This window comes from Cupressus sempervirens, chromosome 7 (assembly GCF_028749045.1).
Source record: "Cupressus sempervirens isolate cs-2001-9-10 chromosome 7, ASM2874904v1, whole genome shotgun sequence".
Classification (NCBI taxonomy): Eukaryota; Viridiplantae; Streptophyta; class Pinopsida; order Cupressales; family Cupressaceae; genus Cupressus; species Cupressus sempervirens.
Window position 1 is genome coordinate 328,612,169 of NC_143124.1, and position 16,121 is coordinate 328,628,289.

General features: G+C 34.5%; 1 protein-coding gene across 1 annotated transcript; it reads right to left on the bottom strand.

Annotated features, from left to right (window-relative positions):
- Nucleotides 1–653: 653 nt before the first annotated feature.
- On the bottom strand, nucleotides 654–3,188 carry LOC149546758 (uncharacterized). The gene has a single exon (XM_089791343.1). The coding sequence runs from the start codon at nucleotides 2,599–2,601 to the stop codon at nucleotides 838–840; it is 1,764 nt and encodes a 587-aa protein (XP_089647469.1). The 5' UTR covers nucleotides 2,602–3,188; the 3' UTR covers nucleotides 654–837.
- Between the last annotated feature and the right edge of the window lie 12,933 nt (nucleotides 3,189–16,121).

The following is a 16,121-nucleotide window of genomic DNA, read 5'->3' on the forward strand; positions in this document are numbered from 1 at the left end:
TTTAAAAAAAGTAAAGTAATAATTTGTAATTGATTTATCTATAATTTGGGCAAAACTTTTTGTTTACTTCTCTAGTCACTTTCATGGAGTGTGACTTCTAGGTAGATCTCCCCACCTGCCCCTTTACACATAAGTTACAGTTTAATAAGACATAAAATTATAAGCGATCAATAGGATAACAAAAAGTGTAAAGCGTGAGCATGAACATGGACCCATTAGGAATCTCCCTGAAGATCAACTAATCTTTATTTTCATTGACCATGTGAAGCACAACTTAAAAAAAGCATAAGCAACCAGCTGTAGAAACAATGGAAAATAGTGCCATTATGGTATTTCAAAATTGAGAAAATAAGGAACTAATAAAAATGCACAAAGTTGTTCAAAACCAGAAACAAAAATAATAAATAATATTAAGGCATTTCAGTTGTTTAAAAGTAAACATTTGAACTTCAAGATAGTTATAATTTTATAAATGAGAATTATAGTATTATTTTTTTAACACAATTTGAATTTTCTTTAATGGGATTAAACATGAAATTCAACTTCTGAATAACTTGAAGCACTTGGTAATGGCGTTAAAATACAATGTACCATGAGTTGCTCTGATCAAATAAATGAAAAATTCGTAACAGGAAAAAATAGATATTCCGAGGTTGTTGAAAAAAACATGGAAATAAAGATTTCATTGATGAAAAAATTACATGGGAAATAAATTCTGGCTCGGAGCTGTCAGTACCCATTTGGTATTTCAATGCAGAGCCAGCAAATGAAAGAAACCAAACAGAATTTTTTTCTGCTGCAATGGAAACAGATGGATTTCCAGCATTACATCATGAATTACTTGCAGGGTGGAAGAGGACGTCCACAGAGACAATCATTATGAAGAAAAACGTTAGATTTAAACAGAATCAATGGCTTCCCCTGAGGAATCTCACCGCACAGATGATTATTCTTCAGCGCCAAATGCTTCACATGTTTCAGGCCCAAGATCTGCTCAGGAATTTTCCCTTTAAGTTCATTCTCTGACAGATCCAGCCATCGCAGCTCCTTCAATGCGCCGATTGTCCCTGGGATCTTGCCTACCAGTCGGTTTCGAGACAGATCTAGCCGTACGATCTGCTTCAGCATCGCAATCGATGGCGGAATTGTACCCCACAGCCCGTTGCTGGACAAATCCAGCCATTCAATGCCGCTTTCATCCTTGATCTCCAGTAGCCGGCCCTTGATCTGGTTGTTCGCTAAGTTTATGAACTTTAACTCTGAGAATTTCTTGTTCAGGATCCCTTCCAAACTGCCGAAGATTTTATTTGAGCTCAGATCGAGCCTGGAAATTGTGTCAGGCAAAGAGAGCGTAAAGAGATTCGAACTCAGGCTGTTATTTGCGAGAGCAAGCATTTCCAGGCCGCTTGTGTTGCTGAAAATGTTCGTCATATCGCCTGTGAGAAAATTGTGTGAAAGATCGAGGGAGCTAAGCATAGCAGGGGGTTTCCACATTTCCAGCGGCTGGTAAATACCGCAAGCGGCCAGATGCAGAGCATTTATTTCCATTTTGCTCAGCCAGTCAGGAAGTCTGCCTAAATGAAGACCATTGTAAGAAAGATCTAGGGTTAGCAAAGAAAGGGATTTTCTTAGGGTTATTGGAATCTCGCCGGATAAATGATTTCGGGAGACATTGAAATACCAGAGCTTAGACAAGCGGCTGAGAGAATCTGGAATAAGTCCGCTGAGCATATTATGGCTAAGAGACAGAGTGTTCAGAGATGGAGATAATCTGTAAGGAATGGGGCCAGTTAATTTGTTCTGAGCAAGATTTAGGTCAAGCAAAGCATTAAGGCCGCTAAAGCTTGAGGGAATTTCACCTGTGAAGAAATTTCTGGACAGATCAAGGTAAGTTAGCTTACTGAAATCTCCTATGAAAGCTGGCAGCGGGCCGTACAAAAGATTATTGTTCATGTCCAGATTATCCAGAGCTCGAAGTTCGGCAATGGCGGCAGGAAGGTCACCGGATAACCGGTTATTCCCCAGGTTTAGCTGAATCAGCGTCTTTATTTTCCCCAGCGCGGCCGGAACACGGCCGTTGAGTCGATTTCCCGCCAGAGACAATGCACGGAGGCTGCTGAGTTCACCTAGCTCGGCGGGAATCGAACCCTGGACCTCGCAGTTCTCGATGTAGAGCTGAGTTAATCTAGAGAGCCCTGAAATGGCTGCTGGAATTGTACCGGTAATGTACTTCATGTCGCCTATGATGAGCACCTCCAGAAATTTCAGATTTCCCAGAGAGGGAGATAAAATTCCTCGCATAAATGTCAATGTGTTTGCTGAATCTGGTGCTCTGTTTTGCAGAATGATCCTGATGACTCTTCCATTCTTCGGCTCGCATTCTACTCCTTCCCAGCTTCCGCAGCAATCTACTGCAGGGTTCCAAGATTTCAAAATTTCTGTAGTGTCTTCTTTGATCCCCTTCTTGAATTCCAGCAGAGCTTCTCTGTCATTTGCAGAGCATGTGACCGTGGGTTCTGCGTCTACATTGAAGAAAAAGGAGGCAAATGCCATGAAAAAAATTGAAGCCACCATAGCTCCACTTCTGTTCAGCATTGCCATGGCTGAATGTCAGACGAGAAACAAACAAAATAAAAAACTCAAATGTAGCGATCTGAGTGGACTTTGAATGATGCAGTTGCATATTATATACAGCAGTTTGATGGATCTGTGGGTCGCGGAATCACGGGGGCCATCGAGATCGTTGAAATCATAGAAATTTGTGAAAGGACGACGATTCACATGTCGAGAATTGCAACAGCTACGTTTTGGTATGGCGATCTGATTAGACTCGTTTCTGCGTCGTTTCTGCTAATTTGTCTCTGGATACAATGTATGAGTTTGAAATTGCAACTGTGAATCTGAGTGGATGCTAACGTCGGCTAAACCGTTAGTCGCCATTGTATATTCGGTAAAGCTCTGTGAAATTCAGACAACTTTGTATTTGGGAGGGACCCGCGGTGGACAAAAGTAAAGATAAATCAAGTACAGTTCAGATTACGCGTTGCTTTGGTCTAGGATGGTAGCTTTTTCATCATTGGTCCCACGTCAAAAAGAAGATTTTTCAATAAAGTGGATGTGCCAAATTATTAAAGTTTATGCAATAATGTTTTATTAGTATTTAATCAAAAGATAATTAACTGTTATTGTCCCTGAAATTTAGGTGCATATGCAATGCATGAACATGGGTAATTTATATATGGGTGCAATGCAAAGATTGAATAAGCCATTTCTGTGTTTTCAATTTTCAATGAACATTTATTTGACCCCTACATATCAATATTATCAATATTTAGTAAGAGAAGGTTATATGATTATAGCTAATTACATGTATTATAATATTAATTGTACATTAAATTTGGATGTGTTTTCTTAATATTAAATGTTATGGGATTCAAAAAGTGGTTATGTAGAAGTGTAATACAATCTCTTTAAATATTCTCACAAAAATTCTACCAAATAGCAAAACTCCTTCAATTAAAACGTACAACTTTTAATATACAATATAAGTAATAGTTGCACCATTAACAATGCAATTTCTTGACTATTACACCATAAGATGATTCTCTATATACCACTACTAAATTTTTTGTTATACGAATATTTAATATATATTTTAACAATAGAGATAAATAATTAATTTAAACTATATTAATAAGTGTTTTAAAATTTATTTATTTTTAAGTTCGAATTGGATGATAAAATTTTAGGTTTTAGGTAGTAAAAATTAGTATAAATATCTTAAATACATTTATTATATATACATATATATATAGTAAATAGTCATCTTATATGCTTCCATTTTTGGTTTATTTATATTAATTAAAAAAATTATAGAAAGAACTACTTTTATTTATTTAAGAGCTATATTGTTTATTTTATTTATTTTTATGCACTTCACCATAATATGACACTCTAGTAAAACTACTATTTAATTTTTTTCTCAAATCATTTTATTAAATATTTTTTTCTAAATTGAATGATTTATCTATCTATAATGATACATGGTGGAGTTCTATTAATAATATTAATTTAATCTAATATCAAATTTATAATCTATAATTATTATTTTTTAAATATGTTTTACAAAGTAAATAAATAATTAATGTAAAATATATTAACAAATATTTTCATTAAAATAATGAAATGTAAATTGAACTTTGATGATAATTTTTGAGATGCTAGATATGAAGAATTAGAATAAATTTATTATTTTATTTACTAACAACTTATCTTATTTACTTTAAATTATTTTATTATATTTTAATTTATTTTTTAATCTATATTTCTTAAATAATGAACTATTTTTTTATGTAATAAAATAATTTAATTTATTCATATTAAATATATAGATTTATTTTCCTTTTGTAATATGCCTTGTCATGATATAATGTTTGATTCAAGCTATTGTTTAAATTTTCTTCATGTTGTTAAATTTTTTTATTAAATTAAAATTTACACTGGGTTACTTAGTATATAATGATACCTCATTGAATAATAATAATAATAATGTTGATTCATCCATGGATATTTGATATATTTTTGTTATAATAAAGAAGAAATTAAATGATAAGTAGGAGATATTTTCCATAACCAATCAAGATAAGAAATTGCTATCAAGATCACTAATCATTGCTTCATGAGTAGTAGTTTGTACAAACTCATATCTCATGACAATGAATGGAATACTTAGCACTCATTGCATCTACTTGATGCTCACAAAGGTGAATCAATAAGCCTTCCTAGTAGGTCCACCCATCTTAGTACTATTACAACTCAAGCAACTTAGCCATGGAGTTTCCTCCAAGGTTAGCCTCACTTTACCTACAACACCATTTTTATAACCTTCAACAAGTGTTGTGCATTATGAACTATTCATTATTTAGAGCTCCTTTGGTTCACAAGTAATAAGTGGAGACATTTTTAAAAATAATTCAAATTGGAAATATTTGAGGTTAGGGCCCTGGGAATTTTGGAAAAATGCTTTGCAAGTGGGAACTTGTTGTGGAGACAAGTGACCCACCTCGAGGCATGTTCATGTCTTTGTAGAGCCCCTACGGGTTGATGCACTTTTTTCTTTGTTTTCTTACGTACATGTTTGGTTTTCTATATTGTCATTTGGGGTTTTTTTCATTACCTTGTTGCAAGTCAAGTCTGGCTTCCAGGCATGTGCCTAGTCTTTTAATCTTATTATGTCATTAGTATTGTCTATGAAGCCCTTTGTGAGATCCTTGAATGGTCAGGATTAATGATGGAAAATAATGTTGTAGTAATGAAAATATTAATACTACTCATGTGAGAAGGCCTCTTAGGTGATTAAGTTGTCTTACAAAGTAGTTGCACCAAAGAAAAGTTTGATGTGGAATATCCATCTTCTATTGTGTTCGATGGGGAGTTCTTCATGAGAGAAGATTTGGGACCAAGATGACTTGTGGATCCTAAAGCCAGTGGATGTCAAGTGGGAAATAGTGGCATCCTCAAATTTACAGACCTCAAAAGCTAAGGAGAGAGTAGGATTCCCCCTACTTGAAAACCTTTTTTCTTTCTCCTAATGAAGATATGGTAAAATCAATCAAATATGAGAATTCCATCTTTAAAATGTTTCTATTTTTGTTTGTTTGTATGGATGTTAAATTTTTTCCTACAAAAAGGTTTCTTGATGATTGGTTTAATAATATTTGGGAAAGAAAATGGGAATCATTATGAGTTTTAGTAGGATGACTAAAAGGGCTATTTTTTTGTTTTTCTTAAAAATCATAATATGCAAGATAAGTTTCAAAAAAAAAAATTCTAGAATGTGGGGCAATCTTTATTCAGATGTATTTCCTTAATCTCTGAATGGTAATGTGGATCAAGTTGTTTCTCATTCTTCACCCAATTGGGTTGAATTACAAAACATGTGGCCAAAATTTTGGCCTTTCATTCCACAAATGTTAAAGCCTTCTGGCCCAATGATGCAAGTGGAAAAATCTAGGCTGACTTTATCTCACTTCAATTCTAGGGTTTTGATTGCATTAAAATATGAGATTGAAATTCCTAAAGTTATTTCTTGGGTGAAGCCACAAAAATGGTTCCCACTTTTTATCATGAAGAAAAGTGACACAAAGTGTGAAAAAAAAAATTGGGGGGGGGGGCTCTGAGTGAAGTCAATGCTTTGACTAAATCACCCTAAGGGCTTTGTTCAAAGCCTCAACAATGAGATGTTCAAATGAAGCCCTAGGCTTTGTTCCAAGCCTCTTGTGCCCACCTACGGAAGTGGCTTTGAACAAAGCCTAGGGCTTCATTCGAAGCCATTCTGCCGCTAGAAACCCTTATAAATTCCAACGATTTTTATTTTAATCCTCATTTGTCTTGTAGTGATTTTGTGGACTAGGGGCTTAGAGTGGAGTGTGTGATGTCTATGGCTTGCATTATCATCCTAATAGCATTTTTCAACCTCTTTCATGTTGGAATTATACTAGGAAAGGTAAACTTCTAGAGGGTGGGGGGGCATGAATTAGTAGTTTAAACGTGGACCCATAAAACTTTCACCACACATCCATCTCATACATTCAATGAGTAAACTGAAATAACATGTAAAGCATGTACATCTAAGTCATGTAAATATATAAACATTCACACACATATAACACCAAATATGATTACCTAGAAACCTTTTAATCAGAAGGTAAAATTGGGGTGGGAATGACACCCACAAATATTCACTACTGTAGCAATAAAGTATATCCAATGAAGGTTACAATGTTTTGACCATGAAACATGATCTACCTTGTGAAAGGTCTACCCTATTAAAGGCTTACAAAGACTGTTAGGTCTCACCTTGTTAGAGGATTTCAACACCCTATTAAAAGTGTGCCTGGTTAAAGGACTTTAACTTAAAATTAAGGAAGCACCATGTTAAAGGATCTCATACAGCCTATTAGGACTACTATGTTAAGAGATTTTGACTAAAATCACCCGTTAGAATGTCTTAGCTTTGATCCTGTAGTTAGCACTTAATTGCTTAATAATAGATCACATCTAAACTGATGTCTTCTTGATCCTCCTTGATCAGGTGTCTCTTTGTTGTATCCTTTTCCTTTCCTCTATTTTGCTCAAACTGATTGTGCAATGTAATCTCACTTCACAACTCCTTAGCCACTATGAATGCACTGTTTGTTAATGCAAACTTCTCTCTGAGCTCCTTCAATACCTTACTCACTCGCTAGAGAGTTTAGGATTTTTCCTCCTTAAGAAGACTTAGTTGACTTAGGGTTAGGTATGAATCTACGACTGAGATTCATCCATTTTGCTGCTTAATCCTTCCCATTTTCTGATTGGTTGCATGTAATTACATAGGGAGTCCAACTCAAGATTTGTCCTTATCTCCAAAATATCAAAATTCAATCTTAAGTTAGCTCAAAAATAGTTTACATGGTTGTTTGTGCCTTTACAAACAAATATGTCAAAACTATTTTACTTAGCATCTGAAGTCTTTGATGCTCATCATATACTGTTCTCTATGTTGTGACTTGACATTTGTGTTACTTGACATACACTATCTACTCGACTCTTGTGTCACTCAGCATACACTATATGCTCAGCACTTGAGTGACTCGACATGCTCTATAATATACATGTTGTGCTCGACATGTACTACTTGTTTGGCATGAACTAAGTAAATAACTTAAGTGTGTTGAAACTCACTTTTCAAAACAATTCTGAGATCAATAATCTCCCCTTTTGACATGAGTGTCAAAAAAACTTGAGTATACATTAGTATTCTTCTTCTTATGAGCATAACATATCTCTAATTCAACTTATATACATAATTTCAAATTTTCAAAATTTTGTAACAAATTAGATACCTCATAATCTGATATCTCTCCCTGAGTTGATATGTCTGTTATGTATCTCTATCTCTCCCTTTTTGCTCTATCTCTCCCTTTTTCTCTATCTCTCCCCCAAAAATATGTCTCCCCCTTTTTGACACTAATGTCAATGGGCTATACACTTAGTCTATGTTTGTCCAAAAAAAAATATTATGTGTTGACATATCAGTCAAGTTTGTTATTAGTAACACACACTAATTCAAACTATATATAGCTACTAAGCTCTTTGTACAGCTATCAGTGTTTTCCAAGTATTTCAGTTTTCACCAAGTTCTATAGTTGCTATTGAGTCCTTCGAACAAATCTTAGTGGTTACCAAGTAGTCATAGTTATAGTGAAGATCAACAATGTAAACCATGCATCTCAGTGTATGCCGAGTTTACCAGTATAAGCTGAGTTGTGAAGTGTTCATCGAGTTTGCAATGTATGTCATGTGAGTCTAGTATTAACCAAGCTTCTTAGTGTTAACTAGGAAACTCAATTTATACTGAGCTCAAGGTGAGAATGTTTACCGAGCCATGTCATAGTAAACAAGTGATTCAACTTATAGGATAAGTTTCACAGTATCTATCGAGTCACTGGTGCAAACCAAGTTCAAGACTACTTAGAAGTGATCTATATGGACTGAGATTCTATGCCTACCAAGTGCATGACGATGTTGAGCATTGACAATGGATGTCGAGTATCAAAACCTCATCGAGTCAAACTTCAGAACCTGAGTGTCTTCATGTGGGCCGACTTTGTAATATTTGTGTTAACTTGTATTGTGGCTGACTTTGTAATTTGTATAATTGGATTGGTATATATGTAATGTATTACATCATATCCAAAGTGTGTGAGTATGGTGAAGATGTGAATGTGAATTAGAGAAAAGCATAAAGAGTGAATTATAAAGGCTACAGCAGTATAAGGAACAACAAAGTCATATCTATCACAGCAAGGTGATTAGCACATAAAGGAATCTCATTTAGCAAACCAAGTTGTAGATTAGAGATCATATAGTGTTTCATCCTAATAGGTGGATCTGTCAAATCCTTTAACAAGGTAGACCTAATAGTCTTTTGCAAATCTCTTTACCAATCTTGCATACTTAATTGTATGTTTGTAAATCCTTTCACAAGGTGGACCTAGCAGTCCTCATTGCTCCTAAAAGGGCAGATCAACAGAAGTGATCAATATAAACTTTAATAGGCTAACATTATAGTGTTGTACTAAAGTTTGTGGGTATCATCCCCACCCCAATTTTACTTTCTATTTGGAAGGTTTCTAGGTCACAAAATCTTTGTGTCACAATATTATGAATGCTTTCATGTTTTCAGTTTCATATGCATGCAATTAGATCAAATTAAACGTGATGGATTATACGCTTATTGGATTATTGGATTAAGAGTTGAAATTTTTGAATTTTTAGAAGTTACTTATCCACCCCTCCCCTCTTAGTAACTTAGCATAGTCCTAAATATTTTCAATAATTAGTATCAAAGTTTTGTGGTTCTCAGGAAAAAGTTTAATAGCTTGAGCAAAGATCAATACCATGGAGATATTTAGAATTGAAAAATCTATCGACAATGAGAAGTTGGATTTGAAAATGGCCCTTGCTCAACTCAAGAAAGCAAAGGAGCAACTCTCCCAATCCCTGAAAAGAAGAAAAGAACTTGTAATTCAAATGAATGATCATCTCTACATTGAAGAATGTATTGAAGACCTTCATTCAAGCAATTTAGATGAATTCAATGAAGCAATCAAAGAACTCCTAGAAAAGAATGGATCCCTACAAGAAGAAGTAAGAAAACTTAAGAAAGAGGAATAAATTTAGGCAATAAGGTTATTTGAAGTCTTGGAACAAAAAAATAAGATAAAAGAAGAGATAGATGGAAGGAACAATGAAATTTAGAACCAATCCCTTCAGCAAGTAGACCTTATTGATCGGCTCTCCAATGCAAATGAAGAAATCATGAGCCTAAGATTTGAAAATGAAAGAATGAGAAATGATCTAAATTATGAAAGGAAAATCAATGAAAGAATGAGAAATGATCTAAATTCTGAAAGGCAAATCAATGAAAGATCACATAATGATCTAAATTTTGAAAAGAAAATCAATGAAAGAATGATGAAATTCCAATCAAACATGAATCAATTGAATGAGCAAAACCTCTACAGGAAAAAATGAAAAGTAGGAATTGGATATACAGAAGAAGGACAATCATCCAAGCAAGGAGCTCAAAAGAACCAAAGACCTACTTGCAATCACTGTGGTAAGATAGGTCATACATCAAACAAATGTTGGAGCAATGGAAAAGAAAAATTAAATGGAAAATGCTACAATTGCAATCAGCATGGTCATAAGGCTAATGAATGCAAAGAGAAACCAAGATTTGAATGCAAATGTCACAAATGTAAGAAAAATGGACACAAGTCATCAAAATGCAAAACCAAGGTATTGAATCTAGTAGACCAAATTGTGAAAGCAATATTTAGTTGGGACTACAACACCTAGTGTAGATGTCATTATTGTGGAGAATTTGGGCACATTGGAATAAATTGTGTAAAGCATTATTTGAGGAAAAGAGACACCACTAAAAGATGTTTCATTTGTATAGAACTTGGTCATCTTCCCAAGAACTGCATGAATACTGGGACAATTGAAGATGAGAAAAAGGAAAAAGCTGATAACATTCGTAAATAAATGAGACAGTAATGGGTTCCTAAGTCTACCAAGGGTACAAGTCCAAGTAATGATGATAAAGTCACTCAAGAATTGGGTGACTATATCATTGCTACTTGAGTTCTCAAAGGAGAAACTAGAACTATGCTATCAAAGAAGACATCCAAAAAAATTCCAGATTGAAATAGCAAAATGATCCAAATTAGTATTCAGGATACAAAGGGATTACTGAGTACAAGTGTCTACTGAGTTATCTTCTCTACCGAGTGAGGTTGGGTCACAGACTCTACTGAGCAAGGTCAGGAGTATAAAAGATGCTTATGGTTACCAAGTCAAGAAGACTTTGTCAAGTGTTCAATGCAAGTGTAGCAGATGACACTCTGTCAACATGATGTCAATCGATCTACCTTTCATACTGAGCATTTATGGAAAAAAATTAGCAAAAGGCATGAAATTGAAATCATTTCTTATCGTGAAATTTTGAGTGCTATTACGAAAGTGCAATCTTTAGAGCTTCCAAGTGATTTGAGCGAATTTCCTATGAAAGTTTTCAAATTCCCTCAAACCCTACTAAGTGAAGATGGAATCCAACTTTAGAAAATTTAAGTGAGGATCTGACATGTTGGTTCATGGAGTGGAATGGAAAGCACCGGATTTTAAGCTCACTCTTATGATTGCTAAAACCCTAGATCTGAGTGGAGCTCAATCTCAAATCCCTCCAAAGGTACTTCTGGTCAATGATATTCACACTCATTTCAAATGTGTTATTCAAGAGATTGGTACATTGGAAATGGATGATTCCCTAGGCCAACTATGTGTAAATGGAGTTTTGAAACCCAAGCACCAAAACTTGGAAACCAAAGGGTTAACTCACATCCCTCACATGCCCCATGAATTTCAAGTTAAAGGGATTAGGTTTATCCTAAGTCGAGTGCATAATGGATAGTTGTGGTTGGAATAACCAATGTTGATCACAAAGGAGATGATTCATCTAATCACTAGTCTCCCAATGCTAGCCAAAGCTAAGACAACAAAAAACCCTAGGTCGGGCATAATTGGAAAAGAAAACCCTAGCAGAATGGAATGGCAAAGGAATGAAAATTAGTAGTATTTTTTATATGGAATTGAAGTTTGGTATTCACGTCATTGCACATAAGATTTATAGCTATAGCAAGTTGAATAGCATGTCATGTGAAGTTGTATACTTGGCATACAAGGTGGTAAAGAACAATTTGTCATTTGACCTTACCAAGCTATTGTAAGACAATTCAAAAAAAACATGGAAAGCACAAGACATCAAAGAATAACCCGTGTAAGTTTGGTTCCTTGTTAATTTTTCCATTCTTTTATGTTTTCAAATTCTTCCCTTCAAAAGGAAATATTGTGTGGAGAAAAGATGTGCCTGTATTATATCAAATAAATGAGTTTATTGTTGAAATGGACCGTGAAAACTAAAATAGTATTATAGATCATTATTTTTATGCATTCAAAGAGAAAATGAACAATAGATTCTAAATCCCCAAGAAACTAGTTGAAGATTATAAGGACAATGTATGTTTCATGGTGGATTGTGACAAAGTGTACATTTAGGCAGTTAAGCCTAGAATTGCATGGGTAAAACCTCTCGATTATGTGGTTAATATTGATGAAACTAAAGATATCATTGAAGCTCTTGTAAATGAGCCAATTGATCCTAAGGCTACATATTTTGGAACATATGATGAAACAAAAGCCAGGATTGAACTTGAAATAAAGCTTCCTCGGGTGGTGAACAAAGGGAAGAAGAGAATTACAAAACTGAAATCCAATTCAACCCTTTTGTTAACCAAGGGAAAAGGTGAAGATGAGGAAGCAGAGGATGAGACAAAATCTAAGGAAGAAGATCCATTAAGGAAGAAAGGCAAGCTGATTATCACGCCCCAAAATTCATCCACTATAGTATTCACAAGGAGATCTTCAAGGAAGAAATCTAATAAGGAAGGAGGAGAACCTTCTAGGATGGACTAAAATAACTTCAAGAACAAGCAAGCATAACCAACTTTAAAGCATTAAAATATGAGACTATGACTGCAGAAGAAAAGAAGTAGATTGAAGACCTAGTAATGAACAAAATGGGTAAGTGGAAATACTCACCAGACCAGCTTACTTCTCAGCTCCCTAATATTTTTTTGGAAAAGATAAAGCGAAGATGGGATTTTGCCATTCAAACTATCAAAGAAATAAATGGGAAAACTTCGAGGCAGCTATTACTGAGCATATCCGATGTAGAGGTAAGAGAGTTACTAAAGAAAAATGAAGAAAAATTGACTCTAAAGTTCAATACTTGTCTGGTTTTGATTAAAAACATTAAGCATGTTGTAAAGAATGCAACAAACACTTGGAAGAATATCTATCTATTACATAAACCAAGTGATTTTCTAGTTGATGTTAAAGATGAAGATGATGAAGAAGAGAATATTGAAGAAGTAACTCATTTTGACAATGAAGAAGATGAAGAGGATCAAGGACAAGAGGCTACCAAGGAAGCAAAGCCAGATGATGAGGAGACTGATCTAGTTAAGATAGCTGCAGCAGTCATTACCTCACTTCCTCACTCTCCAAGCAAGCCAGTGACAACATCAAGCATGGCAAAAATCTCAACAAGTTTGATAGTGACCACCAGTGCCAATCCAAATGTCCAATCACTCTTTGCTCCCACTCAAGTTAGCACATCGCTAATAAAAGTGACCTCTACTTCATCTACCGAGATGCAGACTCTTCCTTCATCAACCAAGTTGACTACTTCAGTTTTGAGCACATCAATTTTGGATTCTTTAGATATTTCTATAAATATTCCTTCAATAAGCACAATATTAGTTTTTACAGCCAATCCTAGCATGTCTACTATTATTTCTATTCCAGGTATAAAAGAAATAAGTGTAAGGATAGTTGAGCTCAAGGTTCAATTGAGCAAAAAAACTTTGAGTAAAGGAAAAGAGCTAGAGGAAGAAATTGATTTAGATGAGGAAATTATAATCCCAAATTGGGACATTTCCAAGCTTACTCCAGATCAAATGCAATCATTTGGTGAACTCCTCCAAAAGAAGCCTAAACAACAAAGACTAAGAGAGGAGAGAGATGACGAATTTAAAATAATTGAAGATGCAAAGAACATTTTGGCAGAGGCCATAAGTATTGAGGTTGACTCTTTTCAGCCAATTTTTAATCAGCTAGCAGAGGTAGAACAAAAATTTAATGAAGATACTAAGGGACAAGTTAAGTTAGTGAAAAAAGTAGAAAAGAAGTTTGATAATAAACTGTTGGAGCACATTGCTCAGTAGATAGCCATTTATCAAGTAGAACTTTCTACAATTTTGGCTAACTTAGAAGCATCTTGTACAAATGTGTCACCATTTTTTGGAAAGCTATGTGTTGTTTCTAAGTTCACTAAAGAAATAAAGGAAAAATTGTCCAAAATAGATGAATATTTGAAAGCTAGTGCTTAGCAGCTACAACTTGACCCTAGTTCAAGCTCTACACATTTTTAAAGGATACGATTTTTGTCAGATATGCAAGAAGAATTGCTTAGAGAAGAAGCAAGGATTAGATCCACATTGATAGATATACAAAATATGATTCTTCCCATCATGGATGCACTACAAAAACATATTATACATTCAAAAACTCTCATCCATGACAATAACTTCTTCATTGCAAATCATATGATAGAATTGTTAGCAGAAGTCCAAATTGTAGTTCACACATACAAGGTCTTGCAAGAAAATTGGGATAACACCTTGGAAATCATTCTCAAGGTACATTCAGAATGTTTGGCATTAATGTCAATAAGGGGGAGAAAGATACATGAATGGAGAAAGACATATGTTATGGAGGAGATCATGCAATAAGTTGAAAAATCAATTGGGGAGTAAGATATGTACAGAGAGATATGTTGTATATAGAAAGAAGATGTATAGTATAATATATGAAAGAACCTTACCATGTACAAATATATCCCTTACAAAATCAATTTTGAAAAATCTTTAAAATAGTATACTCTACTGAGCTAGTATCTCAAGGTGATGGATAAAATGTATTTAGGAAACTTTTTCAATTCAGTTTTGGCTAATAAGTGTTTTTGTCACTAATGCCAAAGGGGGAGATTGTTGACATATTAGTCAAGTTTTTTATTAGTGACACACACTTATTTAGATTGAATATAGCTATCAAACTCTTTGTACAACTATCAACGTTTTCCAAGCATTTTAGTTGTCACTGAGTTCTACAGTTGCTACCGAGTTCTTTGGACAAATCTTAGTGGTTACCAAGAATTCACAGTTATAGTGAAGATAAGCAGTGTAAATAGTGCATCTTAGTGTATGCCGAGTTTACCAATACAAGTTGAGTTATGCAGTGTTCACTGAGTTAGCAGTGTATGTCATGCGAGTCCAGTGTTAACTAAGCTTCTTAGTGTTAACCAAGTGACTCAATTTCACCAAGTTTGAGGTGAGAGCGTTTACCAAGTCATGTCATAGTAAACAAGTGATTTAGTTTATATGACAAGTTTCATAGTATCTACCGAGTCACCAGTGCAGAACAAGTTCAAGACTACTTGGAAGTGATCAGTATGGACCAAGCTTCTATGTCTACCACGTTCATGATGATGCCAAGCATTGAAAATGGATGCCAAGTATCAGAACCTCACCAAGTCAATCTTCAGAACCCAAGTGTCTTCATGTGGGCTAACTTTGTAATATTTGTGTTAACTTGTATTTTGGTCAACTATGTAATTTGTATAACTGGATTGATATATATGTAATGTATTGTATCATATGCAAAGTGTGTGAGTATGGTGAAGATGTGAATGCAAATCAAAGAAAAGAAGAAAGAGCGAATTACAAAGGCTAAAATAGTATAAGGAATAACAAATTCATATATATCATAGCAAGGTGATTAGCACATAAAGGAATCTCATTGAACAAACCAAGTTGCAAATTAGAGATCATCTACTATTTCATCCTAACAAGTGGATCAATCAAATCCTTTAACAAGGTAGACCTAACAGTCTTTTGTAAATATCTTTATCAAGTGCATACTTAATTGTATGTTTGTAAATCCTTTCACAAGGTGGACCTAGCAGTCCTCATTTCTACTAACAGGGTAGATCATTGAAAGTGATTAATGTAAGCTTCAACAGGCTAACTTTATACTACGGTACTAAATTTTGTGAGTATCATCCCCATCCCAGTTTTACTTTCTATTTGGAAGGTTTCTAGGTCACCAAATCTTTGTGTCACAGTATTATGAATGCTTTCATGTTTTAAATTTCTTATGCATGCAATTAGATTAGATTATATGTGATGGATTATGTGCTAATTGGATTGTTGCATTAAGAGTTGAAATTGTTGAAGTTTTAGAAGTTACTGATTCACCCCTCCCCTCTCAATAACTTAGCATAGTCTTGAATATTTCCAACATTTTGGACATCTAATATTATCTTGAGAGCTACATCCCAGTTCTTACATGCCACATCCAAATACTTTATTTGGATAGCTAGCTCAATAGCA

Excerpts from the sequence above, each read along its gene's own strand:
- LOC149546758 (XM_089791343.1), bottom strand. The coding sequence starts at position 2,601 with ATGGCAATGCTGAACAGAAGTGGAGCTATGGTGGCTTCAATTTTTTTC.